At 38.5% G+C, this 21,703-nt stretch overlaps 1 protein-coding gene across 6 annotated transcripts in view; it reads left to right on the forward strand.

Annotated features, from left to right (window-relative positions):
* Window positions 1–21,703, forward strand: part of TANC2 (tetratricopeptide repeat, ankyrin repeat and coiled-coil containing 2) — a 413,565-nt gene that overhangs the window by 149,638 nt on the left and 242,224 nt on the right. For 5 of the 6 annotated variants that reach the window (XM_056126689.1, XM_056126692.1, XM_056126691.1 and 2 more), the window contains one exon: window positions 8,976–9,158. In XM_056126689.1, coding sequence (XP_055982664.1) covers window positions 8,976–9,158 — 183 coding nt within the window. The remainder of the gene's footprint in view (window positions 1–8,975; window positions 9,159–21,703) is intronic. The other variant, XM_056126693.1, reaches the window with a different exon arrangement.

A 21,703-nucleotide genomic window follows, 5' to 3' on the forward strand; every position in this document is an offset into this window, starting at 1 on the left:
AGAACAGCACCTTAGACCCGGATTACCTGTCTGATCCCCAAGTTCACTGATTTTAAAATAAACAGTGGGCATCTGTTCTCTAAGATTTTTTTATGCTATAAGTTGGTCGAGCTCATTTCTCAGAATATATCTTCCTACTGTTTGTTTTTTTCTGTTTTGATCCTACTTCTTATAATTTTGAGAGAATTCTTATAAGCCTCAAACTAAAATTTTTCTTTTTTTTTTTAAATTTATTTATTTATTTATTGAATCACCATGGGAAAGGTTACAAAGCTTTCAGGTTTAGGTCTCAGTCATGCAAATATCAAGCACATTTCCCTTTACCAAAACTTATTTTTTACCATGAAGAACCCCAATAAAACCCCACCCCCCACCCCTCCCAGTCCCTGTGGGGCAGATGAATTCTAGTTAACACTCTATCTGCTTTGATTAGATTCATTGTTTCAATAAAAGATTCACCACTATTATTTAGAGTTTACCCCCCCACCCCCAAATCAGACATGCTGAAAAAGCATTGTGAAGTGATTTGCTTTCTATAGCTGGGTTCAAGAATTATATGTTGGTTTTGGATTTCTGCTATTTTACTTATTGACCCTGGAAGTATTTCTGCTGAAAGTCAGATAGTTAAGAAATTGGTTTCTGTGCTCTGGAGTCGTGGCCGTGCTGGAGAGCCGCTAGTGGGGGGCAACTGGTGGCCTCGGTAGGGCGTGAAGGACGGACCGGAACGCCCCCCTTCCCATGAGGTTTTAGTCGCCCCCACTCCCCGGCTCATACCTGCTGTCCACAAGGCTCCCATGCGGCCGCCATCTTTCTTTCCAGAGAGGAGAGGGCGAATGGGGCAACACCCTTTCCCCTCTGGCAGACTTGATGGCCTGGATCAATGCAGAGTCTGTTCACTTTTCTGCTCCAAGCTGCTGGGTTCTGCATTAAGTCCTTGTGCTTCTGGGGTCGTGGCCGTGCTGGAGAGCCGCTCGCGGGGGGCAACTGGTGACCTCGGTAGGGCGTGAAGGACGGACCAGAACGCCCCCCTTCCCATGAGGTTTTAGTCGCCCCCACACCCCCGGCTCATACCTGCTGTCCACAAGGCTCCCATGTGGCCGCCATCTTTCTTTCCAGAGGGAGGAGGGCGGAAGGGACCAACACCCTTTCCCCTCCGGGCAGACATGATGGCCTGGATTAACGCATAGTCCTTTCACTTTTCTGCTCCAAGCTGCTGGGTTCTGCATTAAGTCCTTGTGCTTCTGGGGCTGTGGCCATGCTGGAGAGCCGCTCGTGGGGGGCAACTGGTGACCTCTGTAGGGCATGAAGGACGGACCGGAACGCCCCCCTTCCCATGAGGTTTTAGTCGCCCCCACACCCCCGGCTCATACCTGCTGTCCACAAGGCTCCCATGCGGCCGCCATCTTTCTTTCCAGAGAGGAGAATGCGACTGGGGCAACACCCTTTCCCCTCCGGACAGACCTGATGGCCTGGATTAACGCATAGTCCGTTCACTTTTCTGCTCCAAGCTGTCGGGTTCTGCATTAAGTCCTTGTGCTTCTGGGGCCATGGCCATGCTGGAGAGCCGCTCGCGGGGGGCAACTGGTGACCTCGGTAGGGCGTGAAGGACGGACCGGAACGCCCCCCCTTCCCATGAGGTTTTAGTCGCCCCCACACCCCCGGCTCATACCTGCTGTCCACAAGGCTCCCATGTGGCCGCCATCTTTCTTTCCAGAGGGAGGAGGGTGGAAGGGACCAGCACCCTTTCCCCTCCGGGCAGACATGATGGCCTGGATTAACGCATAGTCCTTTCACTTTTCTGCTCCAAGCTGCTGGGTTCTGCATTAAGTCCTTGTGCTTCTGGGGCTGTGGCCGTGCTGGAGAGCCACTCGCAGGGGGCAACTGGTGACCTCATTAGGGCGTGAAGGACGGACCGGAACGCCCCCTTTCCCATGAGGTTTTAGTCGCCTCCACACCCCCGGCTCATACCTGCTGTCCACAAGGCTCCCATGTGGCCGCCATCTTTCTTTCCAGAGAGGAGAGGGCGAATGGGGCAACACCCTTTCCCCTCCGGACAGTCATGATGGCCTGGATTAACGCATAGCCCATTCACTTTTCTGCTCCAAGCTGCTGGGTTATGCATTAAGTCCTTGTGTTTCTGGGGCTGTGGCCGTGCTCCAAACTTAACTATGATTTTCAGAGAGAAATGTTGGGTGGTTTACTTCCCATGGATCACTTTGTATATAGAGAGATGTCGCGCGGCCGCGTGAGTGGCCGCGCGGTTTTGAGGAAAAGTCCAAGTTCCCGCATACTCGAGCTGTGGTTGTAGAGGCTTCTGGTCACCGGGGTTCCATCTGGGGGAGGCGGGATGCGGTAACTACCCCATCTGGGGCTTCCCGATGATCTCGGCTCTTTTTGGAACCTGTTTTTTTTTTTTCCCTTCGGGATCTGTGGATCCCGCCCTCTATGTTGTCCTTCTCTTCAGCTGAATCAAAATTTTTCTGTATCTAACAAAATTTTTATTTCTCAGTTACATTTCTAATCTTGGTTTCTTTTTAATTGTTACAATACAGCGTGTTCATTGAAGCTCAGTTTTTACTGTAGACATAATCATTGTTTATGAATCTCTTTGTTTCTTGTAATTTCTCTTACATGAAATTGAATCAGTCTTAGTAATATAACACAGACCATTATATTTAGAACCTACATGGCATGTTTATTCTTAGATTTTTGAGTACAACCTTCTTATGTCTTTGTGTTATATTTATAATTTATCTTTTATAAACTCTGCAGTTATGTCTTCAATTTCTGATACTGATAACTCCTAACAATTTCATTGGAGTTATTAATACAACTGGAGCAAAAGCACAGTGGGAGCGATAGCAGGGCAGGTATGGCGTTTGCCTTGCACGTGGCCCATCTGGGATCCATTCCTCCACCCCTCTTGGAGAGCCCAGCAAGCTACCGAGAGTATCTCGCCTGCACTGCAAAGCCTGGCAAGCTCCCCATGACATATTCGATATGCCAAAAACAGTAACAAGTCTCACAATTTGTTGTGAGACATTTCTAGTGCCCGCTTGAACAACAGAGGACAGTGCTATAGTGCATTAACACAACTATACTTAATGGTTGTCCTACTAGATTTCTATTTCCTCTGTTCACTGAGTCTCATATTTAAGTTCTTAAAATTAATTGACTATTCTTATTTAACCATGACACCAGTAATTATGGTTGTTTTGCAGATTGTTCTAGAACGTAATGTTAATTTAAAAAAATTATTATAATTTAAACGTAGTCCTATACTGAGTTCCTTCCCATGTAGGTAGTTACTTTTTCTTTCTCTTTTATTTTTCAATAAACCTTTCTATTTGAACAAATTGCTATGATTTACCCTTATGAAATATTAAGCATTTTATGATAAAACTATAAGAATTGTGCTCTTCATCTTATACCATTATGATGTTCATACTATTGTAATATTCGATTGAAATATTACACTACCCAGGTCAAAATGCTAGTTTTTGTTCAATTTAGAAAGGTGTTTAAAAATAAATTACTGAATCAAATCATAATATTCAAATTTTAAAAAAGTAAAACAGGTGCAAAAATATTAAAGAATACATTGAAGTAGAATTTATAGACATAAAGAACACAGTAGCAAGACACAGCAGCAGAATTCCAATATCACGGTAATGCTCAAAGCAGATAGCACTGCAGGTAGGGCGTCTGCCTTGCACGCAGCTAACATGGCCGACCCGAGTTTGATTCCTCCGCCCCTCTCGGAGAGCCCGGCAAGCTACCGAGAGTATCTCGCCCGTACGGCAAAGCCTGGCAAGCTCCCCGTGATGTATTCAGTATGCCAAACACAGTAACAAGTCTCACAGTGTTACTGGGCCTGCTCGAGCAATACTACTAAAAGAGAAAATTTCAGACCAATCTTCCCAATGAACATCAATCTCAAAATCTCAAGCACAAAAATCTCAACAAAGTATTAGCAAACCCAGTCCAACAGCATATCAAAAAAGACTACAACATTGAAGTTAAGTGGGTTTCATTCCAAGAATGCAAGATTGGTTCAACATACACAAATCACTGAGTGTAGTTTACAACATTAGTGAATGAAAAGTTAAAATACTATGATCATGTCAGTTAACACAAAGAAAGCTTCAACAAGGTCTGTATCCATACAAAAAGCTCCTTTCACATGTAATCCCTGCACACGCGTGAGGAGCTTTCACAAAGGTCCAACATCCATTCATATCAAAATTTGTAACAAAATAGGGTTGTGAGGAATTTTCCTCAAGATAGTAATAGCCAACTCACACACAGGCAGTATGATTCTCAGTTGTGAAAACAGATAGCATTCCATCTGAGGTCAGGTACAAGGCAAGGATGTTCCCCACCACCACTTTTATTCAATATAGTATTAGAAGTTTTAGCAACAGCAGTCCGGCAAGAAAAATAAATCAACAGCATCCAAATTGAAAAAGAAGTCATATTATCTTGGTTTGCAGATGACATGATAATATGCATAGAATACCCTAAAGCATCTACTGAAAACATCTTAGAAAAAATAAAATAATACAGCCAACTAACTGGCTACAAAGTCAGCACAAAAAAACCAGTCACATTCCTTGTGCTGATAATGTACTAGAAGAGAAAGAGATCAAAGAGTATGCTCAATTCAGCATAATGTTGAAAAGCATCAAGTACTAGGAATCAGCAAAAGATAACTATGAAAACTCTTTAACATACAAAAGAGAAGCCTACCTCAGGAAATGGAAAATATTCCATTTTAATGGGTTATAAGAATCAATATTGTCAAAGTGACCATCCTAACCTAAATTATTATATACATATATATACACAATGAAATCTCCATCTAAATCCAGTGACAGGGGGCTGGAGCGATAGTACACCGGGTAGGGCTTGCCGTGCATGCGGCTGACCCGGGTTTGATTCCCAGCATCCTATATGGTCCCCTGAGCACTGCCAGGAGTAATTCCTGAGTGTAGAGCCAGGAATAACCCCTGTGCATCATCTGGTGTGACCCAAAAAAGAAAAAAATTCCAATGACATTCTCATGGAGTTAGAATGGTCAGTAATAAAGTTTGTATTGAATTATAAAATACCCTAAACAGTCAAAACTATACAAAGAAATCAGGAGTTATCTCATTACCTAACTTTTAAACTATACTTTAAAACTATTGTAATCAAAACAATGTAGTACTGGAATAAGGATAGACTCTGTCCCAGAGACAGATCCCCAGATCTCTGGCTACCTAATTTTTAACAGAGGAGCTGGGTACATTACATGGAGTAGAATAGCCTCTTCAGCAAATTTGGATGTTGGGAAAACTAGATAACAACATGTAAAAAAATGAATCTGGATCTATATAGTTTACCTTACACAAAATTAAAAGTGAATCAAAGACCTTGAGATCAGACCAGAAATCATAAAGTACACTGAGAAAAAGAATGGCCCAAGATTTGGGTATCCTGGCTATTATATTTAGGACTCCAGAGAACAAAGGTCTGCAAGCATCTGTAGAGCTAGCACAATGAAATACTACTAGGCCATGAGAAAATACTGAAAATTTTCAGTTTGCTGCAACTTGGATGGAATTGGATGGCATCATTTTAAGCAAAATGAAGACGTAAGTGAAATACTGATATCAGATAATCTTGGTCCTGTTGATGGAATGTTTTAAGAAAGGGATTGGGTGTTCTAGAGAATTAGTACAGTGATAAAGTGCTTGTCTTGCATGCAGCTGACTGGAATTTCTTCCCCAGCATGTATAGGGTTGCATCAGGAGTGATCTTTCATAAGTGCAGAGCGAGGAGTAAACACTGAGCACAGGGGTATGTGGTGCCCACCTACCCACAGCTTTGCCTCCAAGAGAAAGGGATTAGACAATTCCACAGGAAACAAATCCTGAAACAGGATCAAAAGAAGTGGGGCCTGAAGAAGCTGCTTGTGATGGGGATGGGGAATGGACTGTGGAATAGTGGTGGGGGGAACCTTGGTACGTGGGTGTGGGAATTGGTTTAGCAACACTTCAAGTATAAAACTGATTTCAGTTCTATTGTAAATTCAGATACCTCAATGAAAAAACTAAAAAGATGAAATTTGGGGGGTATTGACTTTTGCTATTACATGTTTCTTATATTTGAGAATAGCACAGCGGGTAAGGCGTTTGCCTTGCAAACGGCCAACATGGCCGACCTGAGTTCGATTCCTCCACCCCTCTCAGAGAGCCTGGCAAGCTAACGAGAGTATCTCGCCCGCACGGCAAAGCCTGGCAAGCTACCCGGGACATACTTGATATGCCAAACACAGTAACAACAAGTTTCATGATAGAGACGTTACTGGGCCCACTCGAGTAAATTGATGAACAACGGGAAGACAGTGACAGTGACAGAACCCCTTATTATATGTGTGTATAGTTCATAATATTTTCCCCTTCTTTAGATTGCCTTTTCATTTTGCTTTTTTTCCCTTTGCGTGCATAAACTTTTAGTGGATTTTTGGTATTTATTTTTTCTTGTTTCTTGTGTTTTTGATATCAACTTTTAAAATAAAAGCAATCAAAACCAATTAAGGAGCTTTCCCTTAAGTCTTTTACAGGAGTTTCATAAAATCCAGGGCTGGAGTGATAGCACAGCGGTAGGGCGTTCGCCTTACAAGCGGCCAACATGGCCGACCGGAGTTCGATTCCTCCGCCCCTCTCGGAGAGCCCGGCAAGCTACCGAGAGTATTCGATATGCCAGACACAGTAACAACAAAGTCTCCAATGGAGACGTTACTGGGCCCGCTCGAGCAAATCGACGATCAACGGGAGGGCCTTTACCTTTACCTTTTACCTATTTTTCTTTCAGTATTTGGGCTACATGTAGCTGTGGGAGGGCTTACTCATGGCTCTTTGATCTCTTTGGCTGCATGTCTGATATTATGCGCTTACCAAAATATTTTGATTACTATAAATTTGTAATTTGAAACCAGAATGCCTCCATCTTTGTTTCTCTACTCAAGATTGCTGTAGTTTTTCAGGATTTTTTTTTTTGTAGTTCCATATGGATTTTAGGATTTTTTAAAACCTCTTTCAAAAATGGCATTAAATTTTGGTGCAGATTGCGTTAAGTCTATAGATCATTGGAATTATGGTCATTTTAACTATTCTGCTATAAATGCAGATTATCTTCCCTTTTTTTTCTGTTTCTTTTTATCAGTGTTGTAAAAGGATCTTTTACCTTCCTGATTAAAAAGAAATTGAGGGAGGTAGTTTTGGCCATACCCAGCAGTGCTAGGGCTTCCTCCTGGATCTGCGTTTAGGAATCACTGCTGGGGGTGCTTGGAGGACCATTTGTGGTGCCAGGGATAGAACCCAGTAGGCTATGTGCAAGGCAAATGCTCTACCCACTGTACTATCACTCAATTCCTTGAAATTTCTTTGTAAGTTTATTTTATGACATTTTTAAGCATAATAATACTTTTAATTCTGTGCTTTCTTATTTCATAATCTGTATCTGTTATGAGACTTTCTCAGAGTTTTTCTGGTTTCCTTTTTTCATTTATTTTTGTTATTAAGCGTCTGGGCTAGAGCAATAGCACAGCAGGTAGGGCGTTTGCCTTGCACTCAGCCGACCCAGGTATGATTCCTCAGTCCCTCTTGGAGAGCCCGGAAAGCTACTGAGAGTATCCCGCCCGTATGGCAGAGCCTGGCAAGCTCCCCGTGGCATATTCGATATGCCAAAAACAGTAACGAGAAGTCTCACGATGGAGACATTACTGGTGCCCGCTTGAGCAAATCGATGAACAGGAGGACAGTGCTACAGTGCCATTAATCATCATATATTATACATGAAGAATTGTGGAAATAATTTGAGATCTATGATGATGATGATGAATGATGATGTCTTCCTCTAACAAGATTTGTTTGTTTTGGCAGTCACAATCCAAGGTTGCCTTGATTTAGTGTCATGGTAGACATTTGGAGCTGAACATTAATCTTATAAAGACAGTCTAATTTTAATTCATAATCTCAGAGAGTAGCTTTTTAGACTTCAAGACAAAAAAAAGCGCTATAATTTTCCCTATACCCCCTTGCTTCTCTCTGTATTCTAATACTTCTCAGATCTATGAAACTGGCAGTAGCTTTTTTTCCCTTTCTTGGGGGTCATACCCGGTGATGCACAGGGTTTACTCCTGGCTCTACACTCAGGAATTACCCCTGGTGGTGCTCAGAGGACCACATGGGATGCTGGGAATCAAACCCGGGTCAGCTGTGTGCAAGGCATATGCCCTACCCGCTGTGCTATTGCTCCAGCCCCTGTCAGTAGCTTCTTATCCTCTTGGGTGCTACTAAGTAAAAAATCCTAGCATTGTCATGTTTTATCTTCAACAAAAATTGGTCTGAAGTACATAATTTGTCATTACAAGAAAAATACATACGATGAAATAATTAGCCTATATCTTAACTCTTTAAAAATGGTTTACGCAGATTCAAAGGTCCCTGTATTATTATGTCAGTCCTACACACTTGTATTTTTTTACATTCTTTCTTGGGGGTGAGGGCTAAGAACTAGAGCTACTATGGTTCTCTTAACAATAGCTCATGCTTAATTGTCATGCAGGTGAATATTATCATTCATATTTGTCTTAGGGGAAGACACTGAAGACCATTGCCACAGTTGTAACTCTTACTATACATTGTACTGTAATTTTTTTTTTTAATGACTGTATTGCTCATGAGAGAGTGAGCCTCTCCTAAGGAAGAAACCCAGTTTTACTCAACTCTACTTTCCTAGTGCTAGAACTGGAGTGTAGCACCTAGAAAATACAGAAATGAATGAACGTATGTGTTGAAAATACCTTGTTTGGCTTTTCACAGTGAAAATCCGTATCAGTATATGCCATTCTGTAACATCCCAGACTGGTACTGGAGGTGGAAGAATCTTTCCTAACCAGGTCTTTTGTTCCATCCTTTTTTAAATAGGTGGCATCTCCACAGAAAGCGACTGTGCTTTTGAGCCAGACTACGCAGTCCCACCACTACCAGTGAGTGAAGGTATGCAGCACATTCGGATTATGGAGGGCATGTCTCGCTCTCTTCCATCCTCCCCCTTACTCACACATCAGTCTATCAGTGTTCGTCTCCAGCCTGCCAAGAAGTTAACTGGTAAGGACTTTCCTAAGTTTAGTATGTTTAACAGAGAACTTAAAAGTATAACTTTAAAAAAAAATCATACCAGATGCTTGTGTGCATCTTCAGGTTTTTCCTTGTTTACCTTCTTAGTGTCACAGATTCTTGGAAAGTGGATCACTTACTTATTTTAATCTGGGAAATTAGAATTGTACTCATTTAGACATTTTGATATATTTATTTTCTAAATGATCCATCTGTTGTAGACATGTTTTTCTAGGATTTCAGTAAATTTCTAGTTTTGCCAGAATATGCAATTATTTAGATTTCATTTATCAGCTTGATCATGTCACATTAACAGATGAAAACATTGTAATTTTAGGATAAGAACTAGATAGTTCAGGAAAGGTGATAATTTTATTTGAAGTTCTAATGTGTATATTTCATATCTGGTTTTGAAAACTGATATATTTTTCTTTCCACTGTACATTCCTTAGCATTTTTAGTAATATTTACTCTGATTTATAAATTTTGAATTGTATTAATTTTACTATAATATCACATCACCAGAGTATTCGATATGCCAGACACAGTAACAACAAAGTCTCCAATGGAGACGTTACTGGGCCCGCTCGAGCAAATCGACGATCAACGGGAGGGCCTTTACCTTTACCTTTACCTTTATCACATCACCAACTCCAATAAAGTTGCTATGAACTTTTTTTTCATTTTGTTTTTGAGCCATACCCTGCAGTGTTCAGGTATTAATCTTGGCTCTGCACTCAGGGATCACTCCTGGTGGGCTTAGGAGAACAAATGGGGTGCTGGGAATTGAACTCAGGGCATTTATGTGCAAGCTCCCTACCCTCTGTACTATCACTTTAACCCTTGAACTTTTCTTTAAAAGGTGAACTTTGTCTTAAGTTTTGGTTTTAGGAAATATTTTAATATATTTAGCGATACTTGTGTGTGAATTATGTAAACCTGAGTCATTTGTTTTATTTAACCATTATGGATATATGGGCTGGAGCGATAGCACAGCGGTAGGGTGTTTGCCTTGCACGCAGCCAGCCTGGCCGAGCCGGGTTCGATTCCTCCGCCCCTTTCGGAGAGCCTAACAAGCTACTGAGAGTATCTCTCCCACACAGCAGAGCCTGGTAAGCTACCCGTGACATATTCAATATGCCAAACACAGTAACAGTAAGTCTCAAAAAAATGAAGACGTTACAGGGGCCCGCTTGAACAAATCGATTAACAACGGGAGGACAGTGTTTGTTTTTTTGTTGTTTTTATGGATATATATCCAGTGCCAGCTGACGAGTTGCTGTATTATGAGTGATGAAAGCAAGAAGCATTCCTTCTCAAAGAATATATTGACCATTTCTAGTGTGTTTGGCATTGAACAATAAAGGTAAAGGTAAAGGCCCTCCCGTTGATCGTCGATTTGCTCGAGCGGGCCCAGTAACGTCTCCATTGGAGACTTTTGTTGTTACTGTGTCTGGCATATCGAATCCTCTCGGTAGCTTGCCGGGCTCTCCGAGAGGGGCGGAGGAATCGAACTCGGGTCGGCCATGTTGGCCGCTTGTAAGGCGAACGCCCTACCGCTGTGCTATCGCTCCAGCCCATTTCTAGTGTGTTTGGCATTGAACAATAGTTAGGTTTGATTGTCGTATGACATAAATAAAGAGTTGCTGTATTATGAGTGATGAAAGCGAGAAACATTCCTTCTCAAAGAATATATTGACCATTTCTAGTGTGTTGGCATTGAACAATAGTTAGGTTTGCTTGTCATATGACATAAAGAAAATTTGAGGGGACAGCAGTACACTGTGACTATCTCATGCGATGAAATATCCATGCTTTGAAATTTTCATTAAGAATCACTGTCACTATCCTCCTGTTGTTCATCAATTTTGCTCGAGCGAGCCCAGTAACGTCTCCATTTTGAGACTTGTTCTTAGTGTGTTTGGCATATCAAATACGTCACGTGTAGCTTGCCAGGCTTTGCCGTGCGGGCAGGATACTCTCAGTAGCTTGCCGGGCTCTCTGAGAGGGGCGGAGGAATCGAACCTGGCTTATTTTTATTTTGTTTTTGCATAAAACATGTCTTTACAAAAGCCATAATGGTATGCCTTTCATTTGGTATATTGTTTTTTAGTTATCTTCAAGTAACTTAGTCCAATTCTTTGATCATTAGAGGCGAATGGTAAAATAGTACAATAATAAAGGAGCACACTTGGTGTCTTCCCTAACAGTAATATACATCTTATGAGATTAGACTTAAATAAAATTTCATTACCCTACAAATTCCCCCTTTTCCTTGAAGTTTTATTACTATAATACAAATCACCAAATCAAATGCTTGTTGAAGTGTATATTTCATTTTACCACACAATATCAGAAATAGAAGAAATGTTCGGTCCTAATATAAGTGAGCTGAATTGCTTGAAAATTCCTATTCCAGTCATTATCTGAGGTTAAATTTCAGTTTAAATAGGCCACTTTTATTAAAAGATAAATTACAGATAGTAACAAAGCCAGTAACATGCCTTGCTTCATAGAAGTTATTATACAGCGAAAATCAGCAGCAACAAGGAAAGCAATATAATCAGTGCCTACATATATATGGATTTTTAAATTCTGCAAATATGTGCTCTTTTAGAAAGTTTTATTTATTTATTTATTTGGTTTGAGGGGTTATATATATCAGGGGATGCTCAGGGCTTAACCTCCTGGCTCTGTGCTCGGAAATCAAGATGTGGGTCATATGTAATACCAGGAACCTAGGTCAGCTGTGTGCAAGGCAAGTTTTCTACCCACTGCATTATCAGTCTGGCCCATAAAATAGTTTTGTTTTTTGAAGAAATTTCTAGGAGTCTCATATTTGAAGATTGAGGATACATTTTAAAATTTCGGAAGAAAATGCACTGTAGCACTGTCCTCCTGTTGTTCATTGATTTGCTCGAGCGGGCACCAGTAATGTCTCACAACAAATTATGAGACTTATTGTTACTGTTTTGGGCATATTGAATACATCACGGGTAGCTTTCCAGGCTTTGCCATGCGAGCAAGATACTCTCGGTAGCTTGCCAGGCTCTCTGAGAGGGGTGGAAGAATCAAACCCGGGTCGGCCATGTCAGCTGCGTGCAAGGCAAACACCTTACCCACTGTGCTATTACTGCAGCCCTGGAAGAAAATGAATCTTGCCTAAAATGTTGCCCTGAAATTTTTTTCTGAATTTAATCAGAACCATACTTACGCTAGTCATTTTCATTCAACTTACTTTGATCCCTTATACTTCTTGTATTCATAATGCCAACCAAATTGAGTAAGTAGGGCTACAATAATCATCTTATTTTTTTTATTTTTTACTTTCAATATTTGTTCTGTTTTTGCTATAACCAAAGTAGTTGACTTATTATTCAGCTGCATTTTTAACCTAATTGTTCAATCAATAAGCTCTTTAATTTTAGAAAATGTCAAGAAACTGCTGGCAATAAAATAGAAAATGTTGAATAAGGGGATATGGGTGTTATAAAGATAACTAAATAACCTTTTGTGTGCATAATATATTAATAGTAGGTATTTTACATAGCTCCATTAACAAAAAGGTCAGCTTCAAGTATAATTTGGAGCTTAAATACTAATTTCTGAATACATACCTTGCTGTATGCAGTACCAGAAAATTAATATAGTCAAAGTGGTTAAGAGACACTTATAGTCTTGTAGTCTTGCTGCTTTGTTTCCTAGCTCTGAGAAGTTCACTTCATTGTGGGCCTCTATTTCCTCGTCTGTTAAATGGGGATATTCTTCCTGCATCTTGCCTCATGTGTGGTCATGTCTTCTCATTGCTGACAATCATATTGTTTAAATACTTGTTTAAATCCGTGCTTGGTAGTTATTAAGTGCTCAGAAAATGCTAGTTTAAGTTTGGCAAGAAGTCTTTAAAAATTGCTTTAAAAATGTATTTTGGGTCAGAGAGATAATTGAATGAGTTGAGCACGTGCTTAGAATATAGAGCCTCTGGGTTTGATTCCTGGAACCACATGATCCCCTGAGCAATCTGGGAATGACCCCTGAATACAGAACCAAGAATAGCCCCTTAAGTAAGCAACCCTTTGCACTGCTGAAGGATGTGGCACAAAAATGTTAAGCAACAATGACAATAAAATCAAGAGATACTGATTTGGAACTTTAAGACTGCAGATTTTATGTTTGTTTGTTTTCAAGCCACACTCACCAGTGCCCAGGGCTTACCCCTGGCTCTGCAATCAGAGATCACTCTTGGTGGGTGTGGGAGATTAAATGGGGTGCCAGGGATCAGACCTGGGTTGATTGCGAGTAAGGCAAGCACCTTACCCACTGTACCAACTCTCTGACCCCAAAACTTTGCAGTTTCTTAACTTATGCTTTTGGGTGGGAAATAGTAGTAGAAATAATGTTTCTCATTTAAATGTCTATTTTGTGACATACACCTATTAGCTTATGTATTCCATATTAAGTCTTAAAGAGGTAGGAGCCAGGAGATGGTGCAGTGGTTAGGGCGCAGCTAGACATGCTCCCAGCTTTGGTTTGATACCTGGCTCCTCATGGTCCCTGAGCATCATGGGGTGATTCTGGGCTTCCTCAGCACTGTCAGAGTGGCATGGATAATCTTTAGTCCTGTTGGCTGAGTGTTACTGGTGGGGCTACCAAGCTCCCTGAGAACCACCTGAGAGACCAAGTTTCCTTAGTAGTCTTAAATCAGTAAAATGTCTTGCTTAAGATAATACAGCTAGGAAATTGTCAGTCCAGATTAAATATTCTGACCCGTAAATTCCAAATTGGTCTAATTTTACCAATTGAAAAAATGAGATTTAGAAAAATTGAATAACCAAGGCATCTGGTATATCACTTAAAACTTTTCTACTGTGGTTAGCAGAATTAATAATCAAATGGTTTAAACAGTAAAGAGAAGTGAGAGAATCTGGATGTTGAATAGGCCTCAATTTCATTTGGCTTATTTTGATAGTATTGTGCTAATTAGGGGAGGCACGAAGGATGTGTGGTAATACACATTGTTGGCCCCGATTATCTGTGGTAATGGAATTACCAGTTTCCTAGATGTAGTGCTTTTTCAGATATGTTTTTGTTCATATCATAAAGTCCTTTAGCATACCTCTTAAGATACAGATAGTAAAGAGAATGACAGTTTATCAGTTCAACAAATTTCCATGGTTAAATTTTATACATTTATATATATATATATATATTGCAAGTTCATTAGAAGTTGCATTTTAGTTTGCACATTGTTGGTAGGGCTATTAATTGTTCCAACGTTTGTTTGGGGCATTTTGACACTATGTATAAATATATATAATTAGTTTCAGCATCAGTACATATAATCTTTGATATAACCACTTTATTTCTTAGAACTTATTTTATAATAAAGTTGAAGGTTTTTGTGTATAGATACATATAGTAAAAATCTAAATATTAGTAATAGTATTTTATGTGTGTTTCAAATTTCTGAACACAGAAAAATAAATATATACACATGCATATATTTTTTGGTTTATATATGATTCTAATTCAGAAATAATAGAGTTTTGATGAATAATCTTTTATAATGTTTTCAGTTTTTTGGCAAGGAATTAAATCCAGAAACTCATGAATAACTATGAGAAAAAGGACCTTAACTTGTATTTTCTGTATGAAATTTTGCAGTTTGCTTAAAGTTTGAACTTATGTTTCCTTGTTTGTGATAAGGGGATAATAATTGGACTTCTGAAAGAATTGGATGAGTTAGTTTACATAAAGATCTTAAGAGAGTGTCAGACCTAGTGTTGCCTTTAAATGTTTACTATATTTTATCATCGTATTTAAAGATCTTTTCTTGAGTAGAATTTTATCAACAATGTTAAATATGAATTTGGAATTTTTTGAAGGTGACATTGATTTATTTACTCACCCTTAATTTTCTCAGTTTTTCTGATCAGTAACCTTCAACTACTGATGTCAAATGGATTATTACCTAGTCTCTGGGGGAAAAAAGTATTTTGACCCAGTTTATAGATTATTTGCAATTTACAGAATAATTGAATTGATTGTGTGTCAGTCCAATCTGGATAGTTAATAACTCACAATTATCAATCTAATGCTGCAGCTCATTTATTTGAGATGTCAGCTGTGGCCAAAATATTAATTTCAGCATAGATAAAATGGAAGCATTAACTTATTCTGAGACATCCTGGCAATGATGATTGTATAAGAGTAATTGCATTCATGATGTTTATTGTGAAATTCACTATTAGGAAAAATTTACAAAATGTAGGATTGCTATTATAGTTTTATTATTGGAAAAATACAGGGTGCTGTGAAAAACATTCTTGTACATAAAACCTAGCATAAAGTAAATATTGATTAATGTTACTTTCCTCATTTATACTTCAAAAAATGAAAACATTGTCTTTTTTATTCTGAGACCTCACCTGGCAGTACTCAAGGTCATACTTATATCTATGTTGGGGGCTACTCTGGCTTTATACTCTAGGGTTGAATATAAAGCTAGAGTAGTCCCTACTTTAAGATTAAGTAGGATTGTTCATAGTAGTCTTCAGGGTGCCATGCAGTGCAAAGGATTGAATAGGGTCTCCTACATGCAAAACATGACCTCCTTGAGTTGTTTGATTAGCTCAAATTTTTATATTACCTTAAAAGAATTGTTAAAAAGCTAATTTGAAAATGGAAAAAATTTAGAGATCATTAGTCTGCACAGTGTGATTTCATATATATGTAATACTGTAACACATAACTTATAACTTCAGGAAAAAAGTTACATTTCAAATGTATTACTCTTCTTTAATGTTTGTATTTTACTAAATTTGTTGATCAAAATAAGTCAAGCTGTGGTATTTTAAATTTCCATACTGATATAGTATATTAACAAATATTTAATAGTTTAAAATGTATATAGAGGCTTTTAACCTTTTTGGAATAATAGTATTAATTAAACTAGATTGAGTCAAATTCAATTACTTTTTCTGATTCCATTTCTCTACTTTTTTCTTTTTCTTCTTCCTTTGGTTTTAAGGCTACACAAAGTCTCCCCTTTACTCTGTGCTCTGTGCTTTGAACTCAGGTGGGGCTCAGTGAAACATAGGTGGTGCTGGGGATTCAACATGGGTCAGCTGTGTGCAAGGCAAACCTGATATACTGTCTCTCCAGCTCCTCCATTTTTCTAATTTTATAGGGTCAAGATTGTGATGTTTTAAACTCCAAGCTTTACTTAGTGATAGGAATAGGGGAAAGGAGCCCTTCTTTTTGTTTTTGGCCCTGAAGAAGGTTTTACTATAATCTTCAAAACCAAAAGCAAAGAATGTTTGGGGGGGGGTTATTACCTAATTCAATTTAAATCATTTTTATTTTAAACTGTAGTCAGTAGTACTAAAGAAAAACAGCTGGATAGTAGATAAAGTAGTAAGAATAGATTTTTGTTTAGAACTATTACTATAGGGGGAAAGAGAGTTCAGTATGGAACTGAGCTCAATTTCAAGTACAGTGAAGACAGCTAATAATTTATAGCTATGGAGCACAGTAGGGAGGGGAGTGGTGGTAGGTGGAAAAATTACTAAGAAAGACTTTTGGCGATGGGGAACTGACTTAGCAGAATTCTTGTTAACAACTGGGTTAGACTACAGGCTTGAGGATAAAATGAAAGATGAGACATAGTTAAAAAAAAAAAAGGGGGCACAGAGTGGCCCTACTGAAGTTTAGGTAAATTTGGATACTTTGAATTCTAATCAGCAGCACACATTATTAAATAAAGAATTCATTTGTGAGACTGGGAAGATAGTATAGGAGTTATTAGCAAGGCATGCACCTGGCCTTGCATGGATCCCCAAGTGTCACCAATTTTCGCCCTGAAGACCTGCAACACCACCATATATAGCTCTGGTGGCCCTCAAGCTCTGAGGTGGCGTAGGTGGTCGCTGGCACTATAGGCCACAAGTAGCATCATATTCTTGGGCCCTGGATAACTCTGGGTTCCCTGAGCACCATTTGGGAGGCAACCCCTACCTTCCCCCAACCCCGTGCACAAAAAAAAATAGAATTCTTTTCTGATATTTACACACCCTGGATTTTCAGTGTAATTAGATCTGCTCTTTCATATTTTATAGGAAATTAACCTGACCTCAAATACACACTGTTCTCCCATTGTTCGTTGATTTTTCTCGAACAGGCACCAGTAACATCTCCATTGTGGACTTACTGTTACTGTTTTTGGTATATAGAATATGTCATGGGTAGCTTTCCAGGCTTTATATATAAGAAAATAATTTTCTTGTATTTGTTTATATTTCTTAATTTGTTTATATTTGGATGGAACTCACTAATATAGGATGGAAGTCTTATTTATTCAACCATAGAGTTTATAATGGGTTGGAGCAATAACACAGTAGGTAGAGCATTTGCATTGCATGTGGCTGATCTGGCCGACCCAGGTTTGATTCCTCTGCCACTCTCGGAGAGCCCGGCAAGCTACCGGAAGTATCTCGCCTGCACGGCAAAGCCTGGCAAGATACCTGTGACATATTCGATATGCCAAACACAGTAACAAGTGTCACAATGGAGACGTTACTGGGCCAGCTCAAGCAAATTGATGAACAACAGGAGGACAGTGACAGTGACAGTGTTTATAATAGGACATTTACAGCCTCTATGTTACTTTCTACTGCAAAATAGTAGTAGTTCTGTCTTTCTACCTTTATTGAGTCACTACTCAGCAAAATTTACAAGAATCAAATGTTTCTTAATGGAGAAAGGACCAGCATAACAATTTACATTTTTCAATTTTTTTAAATTGAATCACTGTGAGATAGTTACAGAGCTTTCATGATGAGTTTTAGTCATATGATGATCAAACACCCATCCCTCCACCAGTGTGCATTTTCCTCCACCAATGTCCCCAATATCCCTTCTGCCACCCCACCCAACCCCCTGCCTCTGTGGCAGGTACTTTCCTTCTTTCTCTCTACTTTGGGGCATTATGGTTTGCAATACAGATACTGAGAGGTCATTGTGCTTGGTTCTTTATCTACTTTCAGCACACATCTCCCATCCTGAGTGATCCCTCCAACCATCATTGACTTAGTGATCCCTTCTCTATCCCATCTGCCTTCTCCCCCAGCTCATGAGGCAGGCTGCCAACTGTGGAGCAGTCCTCCTGGACAAAAGAGCCCATGTCTCTATTGTCCATGGGTGTTAGTCTCACATTATGTTTATTCCACAAATGAGTGCAGTCATTCTGTGTCTGTCCCTCTCTTTCTGACTCATTTCACTTAGCATGATACTTTCCCTGTCCATCCACTTATAAGTAATTTTTATGACTTCATCTTTCTAACAACTGCATAGTATCCCATTGTGTAGATATACCGTTGTTTTTTTTTTTACTCAGTCCTCCATTATCAGGCACTCAGGTTGTTTCCACATTCTGGCTATTCTGAACAGTGCTGCAACAAACATACAAGTGCTGATGTCATTACTACTGTGCTTTTTTATACCCCCAGAAAATATTCCCAGAAGTAGTATTGCTGGGTCATATGGAAGTTCAAATTCTAGTTCTTTGAGAAATGTTCGTTTTTGTTTTCCAAAAAGGCTGAACCAGTTGGCATTTCCACCAACAATGAATGAGAGTCCCTTTTTCCCCACACCCTCGCCAGCACTGGTTGTTCTTGTTCTTTATGATGTGTGCCAGTCTCTGTGGTATAAGATGATACCTCATTGTTATTTTGATTTGGATCTCTGATAATTAGTGATGTAAAGCTTTTTTTAATGTGCCTTTTGGCTATTTGGATTTCTTCTTTGAGGAAGTTTCTGTGCATTTGTTCTCCCCATGTTTTGATGGGGTTGGAGGTTTGTTCTTGAATTTACATTTTTCTTATGAAATTATTTTATCTCTGTGAGCTTAGATGACTATGCTTGGAGGCCTCATGTTAGAAAATTTAAATAATTTGGTCTCTTAAAAGAACTGTGTATTATGTTTATTATTAGGCTTCACGTAAACTACAGAAGCAGTGGGTTTTTTATTTTATTTGGTAGACATAAGCAAAACTTAATATTGAGCCTTCTCATGCATTGTTCAGGTATGAGACTCAAAAATATAATGGAAATAAGTAGAATGTTCTCCTAAATCAAATTGAACTCCAATACTATCTCTTACTGGTTGCTTTATATTAAGTTAGTTAATACGTGCTTTCTTTGATTTCCTTTGATATATAAAAAAAGATAAACAACTGCATCATACATGGAAATATTTCTGTGCTATATATGTATATACTTATGAAAAAAGATAAAATAGAAATCAGATTTGTGAATGTTATTATATTAAAATCTTCACCTATATAAAATGCTTATGGCTAGTTTCTTCGTGATTTAACGACCACACACTGAGAATATAGGAGTAATCTGAAATACTGAAGTGCCTCTTTAAAAAATGCAAATTTTTGAGTACCCAGATTTACCTCATGAGTCCCACTTCAGAAACTCTGAGTCATTAAATCTAGAGCCCAAGAATCTATATTTTTAGCTCTCTGTTGCTCACTAAAGTTTGAGAACCCCTGCTTTGTTGAGTTACCTTAGATAACTTGTTTTTCTAGTATCAAGAATTTATAAATTTATATTAATTCACAAAATACATTTTAAAATCTAAATTCCTTGGAAGAGTATATTTAAAAATGATGTATTTACTGCTGAACTTAATGTAACTTTTCTGAATGATTCAGAGTTTTTTTATGAGCTATTTTATTTTTATGGAAAACTAAAACTACAGTTTAAGATGACCTACTAAAGACATGGTAATTTGCTTTTATGCTGAATGTGTCCAAACCATTACAGTTTTTCTCTTTTCTCTTCTAAGCACATTCTCTCACTTATTAGTTTTTACTACTCTATTTTTATCTGCCCATTACAGTTCTTCATCCTCTTCTAATTTGGGCTTACTTAAGTGGAATTAAAAATTACATCACTAAACCTGTTGACCTGGTTATGGAATTTAGCAGGATGTTCTTTTGATCTACTATTCTGGTGAGGATCAGCAACACATAGGAACTTCTGGACTCAAATTCTCACATTTTAGAATATAGATGTATATGTTCTAAATATATATAGTAGGTAAGAAACAAGGCTTAATGTTGAGCCTCCTCATGTATTCCTCAGGTATGAAACTCAGAAATATAATAGAAATAAGTAGGCTGTGTCCCTAAACCAGGTTGAACTCCAACATTATTTCTGGCTGTTGTGTGTGTGTGTGTGTGTGTATTTATATATATATATGTGTGTGTGTATGTGAGTGTGTGTGTATATATATACTTAAATATATAGAATATAAATATCGTTGCTTACTGGTTTATTTATATATACACATATACATATAATTTAACCAAGTTTATGCAATATTATTAGAAACCTTGATGGTGCTTTTTACTAGAACTATGCGTCATCACTACCTATTCACAAGAACTCTTTATAAACTTGTTTTCAGTTTCCCAGTTTTTGTACCTCTCTGAAGTATCCATAACTTTGCACTTTTTCTTTTAAGGTTTAATATTTTGCGGGGAGGAAAGAGAATCATATTGGGAAAATTGTTGTGTCTGTTACAAATGAGAGTAACTCTCAAGAAGATCTTTCTGTAATTTCCCTTGGAATCTGTTATCAGGCTTCATCTATATAAAAGCAGAAATGATTCCCAGTATGTGTTCTCATTCCCAGTATGTGTTCTATTCTTTCAAATTGGTAAGCTAATGAGCTGACTACTTTTCTTTTTGTTGTTTGATTAGGATCTCAATCATAGAAAGCAGATTCTTCAGGGCTAGTCTAAACAGAAAGACAGTTAATAATGGGTTGTAGTACTTTTATAATCATCAGGAAAGCCTGAACAGGCCTACCTAGAACTAAGCCAGTTTATAATCTCAGGAGAACACTCTAATGCCTGTGTCATGCTTAGCTCCCAGGTACCAAGCTTCATTTGTGGTGTTTGCCTTAATAGCCCACCTGCCCTTCAATGTCATCCTCTTACTTTCTCATTGAAGATATAGGAAATACAACCTACGTCACATGTTTCTAATTAAAGAAATATTTAAAAAAATATAGATTTTTGGCTTTCCAACCTTATTAATATGGGAAAACAAGTTAAAAAGAGACTGAATAAACCAGAGTATATTGTTTGCCCCAGTAGTTGTCATATAGATTTTGGACTTAATGGTTGTATATTTTCTACTCTGATAATAGCACAGTCACTCATCATATTCAGGGGGAAAAAACCCACCCAACTTAGTGATACTTGTGAGCTGTGCAAATACAATAGTGGTGAATTAGTCCATTTAACTTGCCAGTTCTTAAGTATTTTTGTAGGCCTTCTCAATAATGTCAGTGGTTAAAACTGATAATGACTGATAATACTTTGAATTATATTATTTTTAATATGCTTCTTAATTCTGCTTTGGTACTTGGGGATGAATTAATGGTTTCTATTTGTGATTTGAAGTACTTGAAATTATAAAAATTGATATTTTTATCTAATTTTTAAAATATAGTTTTATAAA

Source organism: Sorex fumeus, unplaced genomic scaffold (assembly GCF_029834395.1).
Source record: "Sorex fumeus unplaced genomic scaffold, SorFum_2.1 ptg000063l, whole genome shotgun sequence".
In the NCBI taxonomy this organism is placed as follows: Eukaryota; Metazoa; Chordata; class Mammalia; order Eulipotyphla; family Soricidae; genus Sorex; species Sorex fumeus.